Source organism: Coregonus lavaretus (assembly GCF_964263955.1).
Source record: "Coregonus lavaretus genome assembly, chromosome: 40".
Lineage (NCBI taxonomy): Eukaryota > Metazoa > Chordata > Actinopteri > Salmoniformes > Salmonidae > Coregonus > Coregonus lavaretus.
The window spans coordinates 857,086-875,449 of record NC_140027.1 but is presented as its reverse complement, the minus strand read 5'-3'; the positions used below and the strand labels follow the sequence as shown (position 1 = coordinate 875,449).

The following is an 18,364-nucleotide window of genomic DNA, read 5'->3' as shown; positions in this document are numbered from 1 at the left end:
GCTTTCTACTATGGGGGATAGCAGAATGACATAGGTTAGTGATTTTACTCTTGTTGTAAAGGACGCACGCCATTGCATCCTAGAGTTGCATGTTCTGTTGAGATGAATTACCATAATCTAAATGTGATTTCTGTCACTGTGGGTGGACGCCCTAATCAGGTTACGCACCCAATGCATATTGGTCTGGTAAATGTCTTAAATGTCCGGTAAATTAAAATGCTGTTGGTCAAATATCTGCCGCCTTATTTTACTAACAGAAACCCTGGTACAGTTATACAACCAAGACAAACTAAGCAAACCAGTCACTCAACAAACCAAACAGGCCCATTACTTGCTTTCTTTTCAACCTGTCAGCATTGTATAGGCCTAGGTCACAAAATGGAATCTCATTGACAAACAATACACAAAGGGAACACTTTATTTCAAGGCAACATTTAGACTTCCTTGTAAAGTACAATCCTATACCATACACTCTTATACTACTACAAACTGTTATAAGACCATCAACCTATCATAGTCTGTCCTCCTTCCACAGATCACTAAGAAGCAGTGTTGCTGGAGCGGAGCTCTCCGTCTGGGCTTCACGGCTAAAGACCCATCCCGTATCAACCCAGACAGCCTGCCCAAGTATGCCTGTCCTGACCTGGTCTCCCAGAGTGGCTTCTGGGCCAAGGCTTTACCTGAAGAGTTCGCCAATGAAGGGAACGTCATCGCCTTCTGGGTGGACAAGAAGGGCCGGGTCTTCTATAGAATCAATGAGTCCAACCCGATGTTATTCTTCAGTGGGGTGAGAACAGGAGAACCGCTGTGGGCACTGATAGATGTCTATGGGTTGACCCGTGGAGTGCAACTGCTAGGTATGTTAAGAAAGCATGCATGCACACCTACACACACATCTCCATAGCATTCCTCACTTCTAGCTTCTTGGTAAGGTGATGGACAATGAGAGAATTAGTTGGTACAGTTATGGGATGTGGTGACCACACATGCCTTTCGATGATGGCTTTACAGTGTGCACCATGGTCATCCAGAATACATATTTTTGTAGTATTGCATTTTGTCCTCTCAAAAGTCATATTAGGTATTGTAACATGTTTACCGACTGTAAACATACAGTGTCTGCTGACTGGGAATGAAATGTATTTTCTTATGGTGGATGAGGTTAGTGATAGTTATTCTAACCTAATGTAAACCACTCTAAGATCTGATAACAAGCTCTGTACAAATGTACATTTACCTATATATGACCAACATTTGGCCCTAGTATGTTTGCACCACTATAGCACATGGGCTGCAAAATAACTGCCCTGATGTGGATTATTGAGGCATGCTATGCAGCTTAGCATACATACCATAGAGATAGAAATAGCATATGATAGCCTAGCATTAGCCAAGGCTTAGCATACATACCATACAGATAGACATAGCATATGATAGCCTAGCGTTAGCCAAGGCTTTGCATACATACCTTAGAGATAGACATATCATACGATAACCTAGCGTTAACCAAGGCTTTGATGTACCCAGGGCCTATGGCATACTGTGCATGTTTCTGTTCTCTAGGGATTCAATGTGTCAATGTTGTCATCCCCCCTTATGTTAAAAATAGACAAGGGGGTTGGTCACATGTTCCATAGATAACCCATTTGATCCTAATTGCGAGCCGTGGCAATTGACAGGAGGACATCGGTATCTCCTGTCTCGGGTAGCAGAGGGGTGGGATGTTTTGTGTTCACAGTGTGATGCGGGAGTCGTTTTATCTGAAGCACCCTCCCCAGTCCCCCAGCACTCATAGTCTTGACGGGAGGCAGCGATGACAAGTAGCGATAGAAACCTAGCTGTATTCCTCGACAGACTAGCATGGACTCCTGAGAGTAGCAACGTCAGACAACAGGGCCACAATTCTTTGGCCCAAAGTTCACATTGTCGTCTCGCATTACCGTGACGCCGGGAAGCAAGAATAGCATCGGGGGAAGATAAAAAAAGTTAAGAAAACAAACGAAAAAAGATTAAAATGTCAAAAAACATGTGTGTTCCTTTAGCTAAAAGTATATTTTCCTACAATGCTTGGACAGTTTGAACTCTCTTTTATAAGTCACTTGGGGAGATCGCTGGCGTCTTGGTAAACCGTATGCTGCTCGGAGCACTGTTACAATCGCTCTCTTCAGCCTTAGTTAAATCAACACACAGCCTTTTACAGTCAGGCTATAGCCAGGGCAGCCTAGAGTGCAGGGCTCCTATAGGTCCTCATGGAGCCTTCTGACTAACATCTGCCCTCAACATACTGGTCGCTTACTGTAATAGGCCTACATTTTTCCTACCTAGATGTTTTTATTTTTTTACTTTGGGAAAGCTTTTCTTTTCCTGCTTTAGCTTTCCACCTACATCCACAGCTTTAGAAGAAACATATACATCATGCTTACAATAAAACCAGCATCCTCTTATCTCTCTGTATACATAGACATGTAGCAGTCCAGTTATTGTGTTTCTCTTCAGTACTGTAGGCCTATACATTCTTATTTAGGTACAGTAATCTCTTATAAGGATGGACATGGAACATTCTATGGTCGCCTTATTATGGCTTTGTGAAATTTCACGTAACAGGAATTAACATGGGGCTTATGTTTGTTTCCACCTACCACACACAAACCTTCACTTCATATTCCATATCAGAGGTGGTATCTGTCAGACCAAATCACTATTTTTCCAAGCCTGCCAACACGCATTATCTTACATATTCTATTCATTTAACTTAATGGCTCCACTGCACTGTACATGCATCAGGACCATGGGCGGTGTGTTCAATAGGGCGATATGGGCGACGCACTGCCAAACGGGAAAAGGAAGGGATTTTTTTTCTAATCAATTATATCACGGCAACAGTAGTTATCAGTGTTCACGTCTGATCTGCCAGCCACTAAATATCAAATCAGGCTAAAGTCGTGCTTCAAATGGCCCCGCCCGTTTTTGGGGCGATTTCAGTCAAGTTGAAAATCGCCCAGAAGTCTCTCATAGCCTGTCATGTAAAATCTATTTTTTTCAAATTTCAAAGCTTTCAATACATTCTCTATGGGTGTCTGTGGGCATGCACTTACGCGCTTTCGTCATACGTGACGTAACCATGAACGTAACTAAGACAATGGCGGCTAGCAGCGTCTCTGTTGTGACCTGCAGTGTGGCGTTATTTTATGTTTTTAATTTGTAGACTTAGTTTACAAACATTCTGCAAACATTCTGCTTTGAACTGATCTTTCGGTTTTGGACTGATCTTGTTGATCGTGTACATACCCGCTACGAACGGACTAAATAATGAAAACGCTGCAGGCAGCTGTAATCCCAATACAGCTGGGAGACTTGGCTGGATGACAGAGTCCCGGACAGAGAAGTGGAGCCGGCCACCTTCACCCTGGTCAGAGCGGACCGCGATCCTGGTAAGAGAGCGACTCTGTACCCCGACATTGAACTGCTTTCTGTGTCATTGCGACCTTACTATCAATTCAATTCAATTTAAGGGCTTTATTGGCATGGGAAACTTGTGTTAACATTGCCAAAGCAAGGGAAGTAGATAGTAAACAAAAGTGAAATAAACAATAAATATTAACAGTAAACATTACACTCAGAAGTTTCAAAAGAATAAAGACATTTCAAATGTCATATTATGTATATATACAGTGTTGTTACAATGTGCAAATAGTTAAAGTACAAATGGGAAAATAAATAAACATAAATATGGGTTGTATTTACAATGGTGTTTGTTCTTCACTGGTTGCCCTTTTCTTGTGGCAACAGGTCACAAATCTTGCAGCTGTGATGGCACACTGTGGTTTTTCACCCAGTAGATAAGGGAGTTTATCAAAATTGGGTTTGTTTTCGAATTCTTTGTGGATCGCTGTAATCTGAGGGAAATATGTGTCTCTAATATGGTCATACATTTGGCAGGAGGTTAGGAAGTGCAGCTCAGTTTCCACCTCATTTTGTGGGCAGTGTGCACATAGCCTGTCTTCTCTTGAGAGCCAGGTCTGCCTACGGCGGCCTTTCTCAATAGCAAGGCTATGGTCACTGAGTCTGTACATAGTCAAAGCTTTCCTTAAGTTTGGGTCAGTCACAGTGGTCAGGTATTCTGCCACTGTGTACTCTCTGTTTAGGGCCAAATAGCATTCTAGTTTGCTCTGTTTTTTTGTTTGTTCTTTCCAATGTGTCAAGTAATTCTCTTTTTGTTTTCTCATGATTTGGTTGGGTCTAATTGTGTTGTTGTTGTTGTTGTTGTTGTTGTTGTCCTGGGGCTGTGTGGGGTCTGTTTGTGTTTGTGAACAGAGGCCCAGGACAAGCTTACTTAGGGGACTCTTCTCCAAGTTCATCTCTCTGTAGGTGATGGCTTTGTTATGGAAGGTTTGGGAATCGCTTCCTTTTAAGTGGTTACTATCTGCCCCGTGAGTTCCCCCAATTGTTTGTTACCGTTGTGTACTGTTGATAATCACAAGTTTACTGGAGAACTGAGACCAAGTAGAGACTTTGGACAGGGTGGATATGGTATAATAAAGGCAGTTTATTCAGAGGTAAAGATATCTGGAATCGCGTGCACGGACTCGTTCGTGCACGCGAGTAAAGTAAAAGTGTCCTGTCTTAGGTCAGCTAGGATCACCACTCCTTGGCCACCTGCTGACAAGGCTGACAAGATAGGACTCTTTTGTCCATTGTTATAGGATAGGAACAGAAACAAACGCCCAACACAAAATGGGTCATGCACAAGATTTTAGTCAGACCAAGCTATAACATTATATATTTACTACGACAGTACATTCAACCAAAAGCTAATATAACAAAGGCATCAGAGATTATTTATAATCTGTCACAGAAACTGGAATCCATCTCCCCAGATCAGTCAATAAATGCTTCTGGTATTGACTTATATGCTGCCCCTGTCTTCATGTTGTTGCTGGACATATCTTTTTTAAAATGTGTGTAGGTCACCTAAATCATCAGAAAAATTGCCCCTCCTGAGAATTTTTTCAGGAGCCGCCACTGATCAGGACACGTCTGTTTTGCTGCTACTGTAAAGTTTAACTTGCCCCCTAGGTAATCATCTAAGGTCAGATTTAGCTTTAGCTGATAGTGGTTACGGTTCAGTTAAGGAAATGTTTAACTGATCGCAGGTTTCTGCTTATTGGGAATGGCACAGATAGGGAAGTACCTGAGGCATCTGTTAGTCATCCTGGTGTTCTCACAGACTACTGTTACAAACCATACCTAGAATACCTTTTAAACCGTCTCAGTTCTGTTTAATCAAATGTCAACTCCGAAAGATTTATTAAATAAACATAAACTATCCTTAATCACTGAAAAACAAACTCTGTTGCAAGACATGAGCCATTTCAAAACCCATAATTACACACTGTCACACACACACAGAAACCTTTATTTACTATCTTAGCCCCAAAGTGAACACACGTGCCGACTTCTAAAAACAAAGTGTATTTTGTATTTCGATAACATCGGTTAAAGTGCCAAGGGTTGTATTGAGGTCAGCACAGAAGGTTAGGAAGATAGGATGACCCAGGTTGCACCCGGCAACAGCTTCGAGGCCTCCGATTGGGTGACGCATGAAAGGTCCCTCGGTAGGTATTGTGTGATAGGCCCCACGCAGGAGATGCCTTCCAGACACCTTTTAGGGGTTATTACACATGGCTAAGTGTAATTTAGTGTTTTCCACACCTCCGGTTGGGTGACGTGGTCCTCTGTAGCTCAGCTGGTAGAGCACAGCGCTTGTAACGCCAAGGTAGTGGGTTCGATCCCCGGGACCACCCATACACAAAAATGTATGCACGCACAACTGTAAGTCGCTTTGGATAAAAGCGTCTGCTAAATGGCATATTATTATTATATTATATGAGCATAGTTTAAGATCCAAGCTCTAGCTAATGAAACCCAGACAGGCAGAATTATGGGCTAGATAAATCTAGCTACTCTGGTGTTGGCAGAGATATTCTCTGTCTATCTCTTCTTAACTACCTTCTCTGTCTCTCTTCTTAACTATCTTCTCTGTCTATCTCTTCTTAACTATCTTCTCTGTCTATCTCTTCTTAACTACCTTCTCTGTCTCTCTTCTTAACTATCTTCTCTGTCTATCTCTTCTTAACTATCTTCTCTGTCTATCTCTTCTTAACTATCTTCTCTGTCTATCTCTTCTTAACTATTTTCTCTGTCTATCTCTTCTTAACTACCTTCTCTGTCTATCTCTTCTTAACCATCTCTCTGTCTATCTCTTCTTAACCATCTTCTCTGTCTATCTCTTCTTAACTATCTACTTTGTCTATCTCTTCTTAACTGTCTTCTCTGTCTATCTCTGCTTAACTACCTTAAATGCATAACAAAAGCACTAACATTTAAATGACTACAAACATGATGCATTATCAGTCATGTAGTGACTCCATGTCTTTCATGTGCATATGACAAATAAACAAGCAAAGTTGACGAGAGCATTGCAACCAACGTCCAATGGGCAGAACTTAACGTGTACTGGGTCGTTCCACGAAATGAGTGCCTTTTGCGTCCCTTTGACGTGTTAAGTAGAAATTATGCACCAATATTGAATTTTACTCACCATCACAATTTAAATTATATCACTATGGGAGTACCCAAAGGCTTGATCCTAGGCCCCACGCTCTTCTCAATTTACATCAACAATATAGCTCAGCCAGTAGGAAGCTCTCTCGTCCATTTATATATATACACAGCTGGCGCCTCTCCGGATTTTGTGTTAAAGCTTTCTTAGTGTCCAACAAGCTTTCTCTGCCTTTAACCTTGTTCTGAACACCTCCAAAACAAAGGACATGTGGTTTGGTAAGAAGAATGCTCCTCTCCCCACTGGTGTGATTACTACCTCTGAGGGTTTAGAGCTTGAGGTAGTCACCTCATACAAGTACTTGGGAGTATGGCTAGACAGTACACTGTCCTTCTCTCAGCACATATCAAAGCTGCAGGCTAAGGTTAAATCTAGACTTGGTTTCCTATATCGTAATCGCTCCTCTTTCACCCCAGCTGCCAAACTAACTCTGATTCAGATGACCATCCTACCCATGCTAGATTACGGAGACGTAATTTATAGATTGGCAGTTAAGGGTGCTCTCGAGCGGCTAGATGTTCTTTACCATTCGGCCATCAGATTTGCCACCAATGCTCCTTATAGGACACATCACTGCACTCTATATTCCGCTGTAAACTGGTCATCTCTGTATACCTGTCGCAAGACCCACTGGTTGATGCTTATTTACAAAACCCTCTTAGGCCTCACTCCCCCCTATCTGAGATACCTACTGCAGCCCTCATCCTCCACATACAATTCCAGTTCTGCCAGTCACATTCTGTTAAAGGCCCCCAAGCACACACATCCCTGGGTCGCTCCTCTTTCCAGTTCGCTGCAGCTAGCGACTGGAACGAGCTGCAAAAAACACTCAAACTAGACAGTTTTATCTCCATCTCTTCATTCAAAGACTCAATCATGGACACTCTTACTGACAGTTGTGGCTGCTTCGCGTGATGGATTGTTGTCTCTACCTTCTTGCCCTTTGTGCTGTTGTCTGTGCCCAATAATGTTTGTACCATGTCTTGTGCTGCTACCATGTTGTGCTGCTGCCATGTTGTGTTGCTACCATGTTGTTTTCATGTTGGGTTGCTACCTTGCTGTGTTGTCGTGTGTTGCTGCCATGCTATGTTGTTGTCTTAGGTCTCTCTTTATGTAATGTTGTATTGTCTCTCTTGTTGTGATGTGTGTTTGGTCCTATATTTATATATATATTTTTAATCCCAGCCCTCGTCCCCGCAGGAGGCCTTTTGCCTTTTGGTAGGCCATCATTGTAAATAAGAATTTGTTCTTAACTGACTTACAGTGGGGAAAAAAAGTATTTAGTCAGCCACCAATTGTGCAAGTTCTCCCACTTAAAAAGATGAGCGAGGCCTGTAATTTTCATCATAGGTACACTTCAACTATGACAGACAAATTGAGAGAAAAAAAATCCAGAAAATCACATTGTAGGATTTTTAATGAATTTATTTGCAAATTATGGTGGAAAATAAGTATTTGGTCACCTACAAACAAGCAAGATTTCTGGCTCTCACAGACCTGTAACTTCTTCTTTAAGAGGCTCCTCTGTCCTCCACTCGTTACCTGTATTAATGGCACCTGTTTGAACTTGTTATCAGTATAAAAGACACCTGTCCACAACCTCAAACAGTCACACTCCAAACTCCACTATGGCCAAGACCAAAGAGCTGTCAAAGGACACCAGAAACAAAATTGTAGACCTGCACCAGGCTAAGAAGACTGAATCTGCAATAGGTAAGCAGCTTGGTTTGAAGAAATCAACTGTGGGAGCAATTATTAGGAAATGGAAGACATACAAGACCACTGATAATCTCCCTCGATCTGGGGCTCCACGCAACATCTCACCCCGTGTGGTCAAAATGATCACAAGTACGGTGAGCAAAAATCCCAGAACCACACAGGGGGACCTAGTGAATGACCTGCAGAGAGCTGGGACCAAAGTAACAAAGCCTACCATCAGTAACACACTACGCCGCCAGGGAATCAAATCCTGCAGTGCCAGACGTGTCCCCCTGCTTAAGCCAGTACATGTCCAGGCCCGTCTGAAGTTTGCTAGAGTGCATTTGGATGATCCAGAAGAGGATTGGGAGAATGTCATATGGTCAGATGAAACCAAAATATAACTTTTTGGTAAAAACTCAACTCGTCGTGTTTGGAGGACAACGAATGCTGAGTTGCATCCAAAGAACACCATACCTACTGTGAAGCATGGGGGTGGAAACATCATGCTTTGGGGCTGTTTTTCTGCAAAGGGACCAGGACGACTGATCCGTGTAAAGGAAAGAATGAATGGGGCCATGTATCGTGAGATTTTGAGTGAAAACCTCCTTCCATCAGCAAGGGCATTGAAGATGAAACGTGGCTGGGTCTTTCAGCATGACAATGATCCCAAACACACCGCCCGGGCAACGAAGGAGTGGCTTCGTAAGAAGCATTTCAAGGTCCTGGAGTGGCCTAGCCAGTCTCCAGATCTCAACCCCATAGAAAATCTTTGGAGGGAGTTGAAAGTCCGTGTTGCCCAGCGACAGCCCCAAAACATCACTGCTCTAGAGGAGATCTGCATGGAGGAATGGGCCAAAATACCAGCAACAGTGTGTGAAAACCTTGTGAAGACTTACAGAAAACATTTGACCTGTGTCATTGCCAACAAAGGGTATATAATAAAGTATTGAGAAACTTTTGTTATTGACCAAATACTTATTTTCCACCATAATTTGCAAATAAATAAATTACAAATCCTACAATGTGATTTTCTGGATTTTTTTTCTCATTTTGTCTGTCATAGTTGACGTGTACCTATGATGAAAATTACAGGCCTCTCTCATCTTTTTAAGTGGGAGAACTTGCACAATTGGTGGCTGACTAAATACTTTTTTTCCCCACTGTACCTAGTTAAATAAAGGTTAAATACAAAAATAAAAATAACCACGTTTCCATCCAACCATTTCATGCGGATGAATTACCTGACGCATGAAAAAAGTCACGACCGGGCTGATGGAAACAGGAAATGCCGGCACAATTTTATAAATGCCTTTAAGACAATTTGTTCGTTCGACATGATGGGATCTTTTTGTGTCTGTAAAATGGATAATGCGATATAACAACCATCATATCGAAGTAAACTTGGAGTCACGCGATGATATGTTGTGTGGTCCTCCCACTATGATTCAGGAAAGCATGCAGTTTATTAGGCTACAGATGATAAATTATGATAAACTTCAGAGGGTGGTGAATGTGCAAGTTGATGAGCTTGATGCTCCTTTCCAATAAATATCGAGGGCCTTATTCTGGTGACATGATGGCTGCCGTTTGACAAATACAAATAATATCGCTCTTATCTATAATAATCTCATAATGTAGCCTACCTGCACTGTATCTGTGAGCTGTTGCCCAGAGCGCATGTGCCAAGACCAGAGTGGGCACATTTGCTTTATAACGCAACAGTTTTCGTGACAAAACCATCAGTCGAGTTGAAAATATGATGGAAACCCATTTAACTTGTATTTGTCATTTGGTACATTGGAATTTAATGGCAAAAGTAATTTTTATGTGCACTACGTCATCACGCACAGCCTTTTATCCGCAACAAGTCAGTTTGTGTCACACCCTGGCTCGGGGACTCATTATGTTGAGCCAGGGTGTGTTCATTCTATGTTTTCTGTTTCTTTGGTGGGTGTTCTAGGTTGTCTATTTTCTATGTTTGCCGGTGTGACTCCCAATCAGAGGCAACGAGTGTCAGCTGTCGGCTGGTTGTCTCTGATTGGGAGCCATATTTAATCTGTCTGTTTTTCTTTCGGGTTGTGGGATTTTGTTCGTGTGTGTTCGTGTTGTACCATAGACGTCACGCATTCGTTGTTTATTGTTTTGCTCGTGTGAGCATTTAATAAATAGAATATGTTCACTCGCAACGCTGCGCCTTGGTCTCCCTCATTAGACGATCGTGACAGAAAATCCCACCTAAACCAGACCAAGCAGCGTGAAGAGGAGAGAGGAAGGACCTGGGATCAGTGAAGTAGGAGTTTCGGCTGGGCCCCGCTAAGTGAAGAGAAGAGAGGCTGGTCTATGGAGCAATGGATCAAGAGTTTCGACTGGGTCAAGCCAGTTGAGGAGCTGAATAGCGGGAGTTGGAAGCAGAAGAGTGAGAGTCTGGCGAGAGCTAGGGAGGCCTGGTCCACGGGGAGGAGAGAACCCCAGAAATTTTTTAGGGGGGGGCTCACGACGTGGACGACGGGGCAGCAGGAGGCTGCGAGGGAGCGGTACAGCGGGTGTGAAGAGGAGGCCGCCAGGTTAAGGGGGCCACTGGTCACAGAGGAGAGGGAAAGTGTGGAGGCACGGCGAGAGGTACTGGGGTGTGTTACCAGTCCGGTCCGGCCCGTTCTTGATCCCTGCGTAGGGCCAGTGGTGTGTGTCCCCAGTACGGTCCGGCCTGTTCCTGTTCCTCGCATCGAGCCTGTGGTGCGTGTCGTCAGCCCGGCCCGGCCTGTTCCTGCTTCCCGCACCGAGCCTATGGTGCGCGTCGCCAGCCCGGTCCGGCCTGTTCCTGCTCCCTGCACCAAACCTGTGGTGCGCGTCGCCAGCCCGGTCCGGCCCGTTCCTGCTCCCCGCACCAAACCTGTGGTGCGCGTCGCCAGCCCGGCCCGGCCTGTTCCTGCTCCCCGCACCAAGTCTGTGGTGCGTTTCGTCAGCCCTGTCCGGCTCGTTCCTGCTCTCCGCACCAAGTCTGTGGTGCGCGTCGCCAGCCCATTCCGGTCCATTCCTGCTCCACACACCAAGCCAGGGGTGTGTATCGTCAGCCCGGTCCGGTCTGTTCCTGTTCCACGCACCAAGCCAGGGGCGCGTGTCGTCAGTCCGGCTCCGGCCAGCGGGGCTAGACAGGACCAGGGGTACTTTGGGGGGTTGGAGAGGAAGTGGGGATCAAGCCCGGAGCCGGAGCCGCCGCCGAGGAGGAATGCCCACCCAGCCCTCCCCTGTTTTTGCTCGTATTTAGGCGCGGTCGCAGTCCGCGCCTTTAGGGGGGGGGTACTGTCACACCCTGGCTCGGGGACTCATTATGTTGAGCCAGGGTGTGTTCATTCTATGTTTTCTGTTTCTTTGGTGGGTGTTCTAGGTTGTCTATTTTCTATGTTTGCCGGTGTGACTCCCAATCAGAGGCAACGAGTGTCAGCTGTCGGCTGGTTGTCTCTGATTGGGAGCCATATTTAATCTGTCTGTTTTTCTTTCGGGTTGTGGGATTTTGTTCGTGTGTGTTCGTGTTGTACCATAGACGTCACGCATTCGTTGTTTATTGTTTTGCTCGTGTGAGCATTTAATAAATAGAATATGTTCACTCGCAACGCTGCGCCTTGGTCTCCCTCATTAGACGATCGTGACAGTTTGATGGAAACACATCTCTGGTGGGAAAATGCGCAGATTTTAGAATATTCACATGTATTCAAATATATTCACAATATTCTAATTTTAGTTTTTTTGTTTTACATTACATATTATTCTGTGTAGATAGTTAACAAAAAATGACAATTAAATCCATTTTAATCCCCCTTTGTAACACAACAAAATTATTTAAAAAATCAAGGGGTGTGAATACTTTCTGAAGGCATTGTATATGCAATTTCAGTCATTAAATCCATTTGAGCAAATATACAAATGTACAGTGCCTTGCAAAAGTATTCATCCTCCTTGGTGTTTTTCCTATTTTGTTGCATTACAACATGTAATTTAAATGGATTTTTATTTGGATTTCATGTAATTGACATACACAAAATAGTCCAAATTGGTGAAGTGAAATGAAAAAAATAACTTGTTTCAAAGAATTGTAAAAAATAAATAATGGAAAAGTGGTGCATGCATATGTATTCACCCCCTTTGCTATGAAGCCCCTAAATAAGGTCTGGTGCAACCAATTACCTTCAGAAGTCACATAATTAGTTAAATAAAGTCCACCTGTGTGCAATCTAAGTGTCACATGATCTGTCACATGATCTCAGTATACATACACCTGTTCTGAAAGGCCCCAGAGTCTGCAACACCACTAAGCAAGGGCCACCACAAAGCAGGCGGCACCACCATGAAGACAAAGGAGCTCTCCAAACAGGTCAGGGACAAAGTTGTGGAGAAGTACAGATCAGGGTTGGGTTATAAAAAAAATGAAAAACTTTGAACATCCCACGGAGCACCATTAAATCCATTATTAAAAAATGGAAAGAATATGGCACCACAACAAACCTGCCAAGAGAGGGCCGCCCACCAAAACTCACGGACCAGGCAAGGAGGGCATTAATCAGAGGCAACAAAGAGACCAAAGATAACCCTGAAGGAGCTGCAAAGCTCCACAGCGGAGATTGGAGTATCTGTCCATAGGACCACTTTAAGCCGTACACTCCACAGAGCTGGGCTTTACAGAAGTGGCCAAAAAAAAGCCATTGCTTAAAGAAAAAAATAAGCAAACACGTTTGGTGTTCGCCAAAAGGCATGTGGGAGACTCCCCAAACATATGGAAGAAGGTACTCTGGTCAGATGAGACTAAAATTGAGCTTTTTGGTCATCAAGGAAAATGCTATGTCTGGCGCAAACCCAACACCTCTCATCACCCCGAGAACACCATCCAATGTTTTTTATCGGCAGGGACTGGGAAACTGGTCAGAATTGAAGGAATGATGGATGCCGCTAAATACAGGGAAATTCTTGAGGGAAACTTGTTTCAGTCTTCCAGAGATTTGAGACTGGGAGAGAGGTTCACCTTCCAGCAGGATAATGACCCTAAGCATACTGCAAAAGCAACACTCGAGTGGTTTAAGGGGAAACATTTAAATGTCTCGGAATGGCCTAGTCAAAGCCCAGACCTCAATCCAATTGAGAATCTGTGGTATGACTTAAAGATTGCTGTACACCAGCAGAACCCATCCAACTTGAAGGAGCTGGAGCAGTTTGTCTTGAAGAATGGGCAAAAATCCCAGTGGCTAGATGTGCCAAGCTTATAGAGACATACCCCAAGAGACTTGCAGCTGTAATTGCTGCAAAAGGTGGCTCTACAAAGTATTGACTTTTGGGGGGTGAATAGTTATGCACGCTCAGGTTTTCTGTTTTTTTTGTCTTATTTCTTGTTTGTTTCACAACAAAAAATATTTTGCATCTTCAAAGTGGTAAGCATGTTGTGTAAATCAAATGATACAAACCCCAAAAAATTCCATTTTTATTCCAGGTTGTAAAGCAACAAAATAGGAAAAATGCCAAGGGGGTTGAATACTTTCGCAAGCCACTGTATATACATGTATTTGAAATACATTTTGTATTGAGGTCAGCACAGAACAATAATCTTAAAGCCTCTGATTGGGTGACACATGAACAGGCCCTCGGTAGGTATTGTGTGATAGGCCCCCTGCAGGAGATGCCTTCCAGACACATTTTTGGGGTTATTATTACACATGGCATAGTGTGATTTATTGTTTTCCACCCCTACAGTTGGGTGATGAGCGTAGTTGAAGATCCCAGCGCTAGCTAATGAAACCCAGACAGGCAGAATTATGGGCTAGATAAATCTAGCTACTCTGAGAGTTTCACAAACGCACACATGGATGGAGAAAGAGACACACACACACACACACACACACACAGTCTTAGACAGACGCACACGCACACGGCACACACACACCCTCAATGACGACCATAGAATTGGAGATGCGCTTGCCTGCCTGACTGTCAATCGATCCTCTCTCTTAACGGCCTTCTCATTTTTGGCATCATTAAGCTCACCTTCCCCGGCAATATATGTAGCCATAAAGAAATCGATGTCTTTATGGCCCAGGTATTTGGGAAAGGTGATAGCGTGACACCTCCTACTAGAGCCTCCTAGGTAGGGACTGATCCTACACTTTTAAAATGAAGTGCTTTGTAACACCACAACTAGTGGCAACTGAGCTGCCACCAACTTGAAGGAGACGAAACCTTAACTTTGCTGGAGTATTGAAACACATCATCCTGAGATATTTTGAAACATTACATGGTGTGTTGTAACACCACTAAATCAAGTGTTGTGCAACACCTTGCCAGGGACTGGGCGCACTCACAGAAAAGATTGAAAACACTATTTTGGTGTTTCAAGTTCTGTTTAGTGCAGAATTCGATCCCTTCTCTTTTGGTGTAGTTTCCTCTCTCTAAAGCTTCCAAACACCATTATGATGTTTTGAATCCTGTCTAGTGCAGAATTAGATTAACTTTTTTCTGAAGTGTCTTAATGTTTAACATTGTTTTATGTATTTGATAATTTGCCATTTTATACCATTTTGGCAGACAGTGTTCAAACCACCAGACCTAACTGGAGGTTAAACTGCAAGAATTGAGGATTCTGCCCTTGCCTCTTCCATTGACAATAATGAATGTGGGAATGGGTGCAGTCCTCATTGAATGTCATTTTGCCTGACGGTTTTGATATGGGGCGGCAGGTAGCTTAGTGGTTAAGAGCATCGTGCCAGTAACCGAAAGGTTGCTGGTTCTAATCCCCGAGCCGACTAGGTGAAAAATCTGTCGATGTGCCCTTGAGCAAAGCACTTAACCCTAATTGCTCCTGTAAGTCGCTCTGGATAAGACCGTCTGCTAAAAAAAGGACCAAAAATATATATATCTGTTCATCATGATCCATTACACCTGATGGCACAACAAGTTTAAGATATACTTTTCTTTCTTCAAACATGCATACAACATTGTGTGAAAGAATCATGAAGTCAAAAAATATGTTTTTTACCCACAATCCTCTTAAAACAGAGTCAAGTGGCAAGATAGGAAATGTAAGGTGATTCAAACCAAAGACTTCCAATGAGTTCAATCATTCAATGTTCTCTTTCTTTGGTTATCCTCATAAAATACACTTACATTTTCAACAACATATTCAGTTGGATTTATTTGTACATTATTTTGGTAAAATGAAATTAATAAATCTTGCATACATTTTGTTAAATATATTTTGGGGGTATTTTGACACTTTATTGAGACAGTTCTGAAATGACAGAGGGGATAGAGATAGGTGGGGGAAATAGATTGAAGGGTTGGAGGTGGGAATTTAACCCTAGTCTTCGGTGGGGAGAGGTGTGAATAAGCCGGGTGCGTTACCGCTAGACAATTTCAATTCACCCCAGAATAATTAATTTCTTACAGTGTGGCTGTGTGGTTGAGCGGGTAGAATTCCAACGAATTGTACCATCTTACTGCCTGTCCTTTTCCCAATCTATCTAAATAACGGAATTAAAAAAATTCAGGTGGAATTCCACAAAACAATATTCTCCATAGTCTCTTATCATCAATCAATATTTAGGCTATAAACCACTTGCATTTATAAACCATTGATTTTATGAGAAACACAGTTTTTGTGTTTTGATGCTGCCTTTTACATGCACTGAAACCCCAAAAAGTGTTTTCACAGCACTCTTAAAAACATCAATATTCAGGTGAAGAACCACTTTGGGTGTTTCAGAGTACTTCATTTATGTTTTAAAGCACATTCTGTGTATTAAAACACTTACATTGGGTTTACATTCAAACACCCTCCAAACACCAGACCTCAGCTTATGTAGTCCCCTGTAGCTCAGTTGGTAGAGCATGGCGCTTGCAACGCCAGGGTTGTGGGTTTGTTTCCCACGGGGGGCCAGTATGAAAATGTATGCACTCACTAACTGTAAGTCGCTCTGGATAAGAGCATCTGCTTAAATGTTATGTGCACTACTTTTCATGGTTTCATTACACATTCATGGTGTTTTGAAACGTTCTACTTTTACAATGTAGGTTGGAACTGATTTACGGTTTCAGGCCTTTAAAGCTACAATATGTAACTTTTTGGGTGACCCGACTGCTTGTTTTGTCACATAAACAGAAATTAGGCAAACTATTAGAATTTTAGCAACCAGGAAATGGCGGAGCGATTTCTGCATAGTGCATCTTTAACTGGGCAAATGCAATATTGTCTGGGTTGGGCAGAATAATGAACCTGCTGTCCCTAGAGGCTTTACATCCAGCAGGGTAAAAAAGTTGTTTCATAAATATAAATGGGTCTCCGGCGCTTCATGGCTGTCTTTCACATACTGTTCACATGTGCAATGTTCATGCACGTACAGGCGCAGAGGCATACAAGTATGAACACACACACACACACAGGTCCATAGAACTGGGGTAGAGAGGTTGAGGAGTTCCAGCTGCTGTTATGAAGACAGGGGGGCCGTGCTGTGATGAGGCAGTCACAGAGGAACCTTAATCAGAGTGGGGCCCCAAAGTGACGCCTCTGAAAATGAAGCATGGAGACTGACTACAAAACACTGTGTGACAGTTAGAGGCCTTTAGGTTTTTCTAACTATAACAATGTTCAATGACTCTGACTCATACACACACAAGCATACACACAAGCACACACACACACACACATACACACACACACACACACACACACACACACACACACACACACACACACACACACACACACACACACACAGACTGTTCAGTTGTTGTCTTAGGGAATTGATGTAGTTAATAACCTCCAGTACACTTGAAGTGCAGTAAGTGCAGTCTTTCACTATGCATCAACATAAACGTACTGTATGGATTATAGAATATCTCAAAGTAATACAACATAAACATACTGTATGGATTATAGAATATCTCAAAGTAACACAACATAAACATACTGTATGGATTATAGAATATCTCAAAGTAATACAACATAAACATACTGTATGGATTATAGAATATCTCAAAGTAATACAACATAAACATACTGTATGGATTATAGAATATCTCAAAGTAACACAGTTGTCATTGACCCTGCGGAAGGAATGTCCTAGAGATCGTCTGTCAACCGCAATATGAGGTGCCATAGCTAGCAACAGCAGGAAACAAGGAACATTAACTGTCAATCTCGACGATTGACAGGTCAGCCTAACCTTCTCTCTCTCTCTCTCTCTGTCTTTCTCTCTCTCTCTCTCTCTCTCTGTCTCTGTCTCTCTTTCTTCATCTCTCTCTCTGATAGAAAATCAGAAGGTAATAAATGTTTCAAATGGCCCTGAAAGCATTTTCAAAGTGTGTGTGTGTGTGTGTGTGTGTGTGTGACTTTGTGTGTGTGTGTGTGTGTTTTCAAAGAAATACTCTATGACATTCAAAACCCAAGCTGCACTTACAGTAATTCTCATACATGCTCTGCTCCTTGACCTGTTTAAAAGTTTTCAATACAAGTAGATTTGACTTTCTCACATTTTGGCTCAATGTATTGTTTATACTGTAGGACAAATCACCAGTGATTGCGGATTGTGCTCTGTTCTATAGATGACGGCAGGGGCAACAGAGAAAAAAGAGCCCAATGTTTTGACACGGGTGAACACAAGCTGTGAAAGCTTGATGGATGAGGTTACGAGAAAAATGGCTGCTTTTGTTTATGTCTTTCGCGAATGTGTCAGAGAAATGTCGCTTATCTCTGACAAGGTGTCACAATGTCTATAAGGTTGTCCGAACCTTGTAGAGCGTGTGTGTGTGTGTGTGTGTGTGTGTGTGTGTGTGTGTGTGTGTGTGTCAGCTTTAGAGCAGATGCGAAGGCAGAAAAGATGCCAGGTCTGATATGGAATCATATTACAATCTTTCATATTGCACTGTTGTTTGGTTGACAGCAGGTTAGAAATCTGACATCTCTTCATAGTGCATTTAGAGGTTATACCTTCGACGTATGATTTGTTGTGCAGAGGTACAGTGGGGAAAAAAAGTATTTAGTCAGCCACCAATTGTGCAAGTTCT

At 42.9% G+C, this 18,364-nt stretch overlaps 1 protein-coding gene across 1 annotated transcript in view; it reads left to right on the top strand.

Moving 5' to 3' along the window:
- LOC311113342 (E3 ubiquitin-protein ligase NEURL1-like) overlaps positions 1-17,967 on the top strand; it is a gene marked incomplete at its 3' end in the record, with an annotated part of 41,887 nt that extends 23,920 nt beyond the window's left edge. The window contains exons 3-4 of the mRNA XM_084156559.1: positions 536-857; positions 17,903-17,967. Of these exons, the coding sequence (XP_084012685.1) occupies positions 536-857; positions 17,903-17,967 (387 nt within the window). The remainder of the gene's footprint in view (positions 1-535; positions 858-17,902) is intronic.
- Between the last annotated feature and the right edge of the window lie 397 nt (positions 17,968-18,364).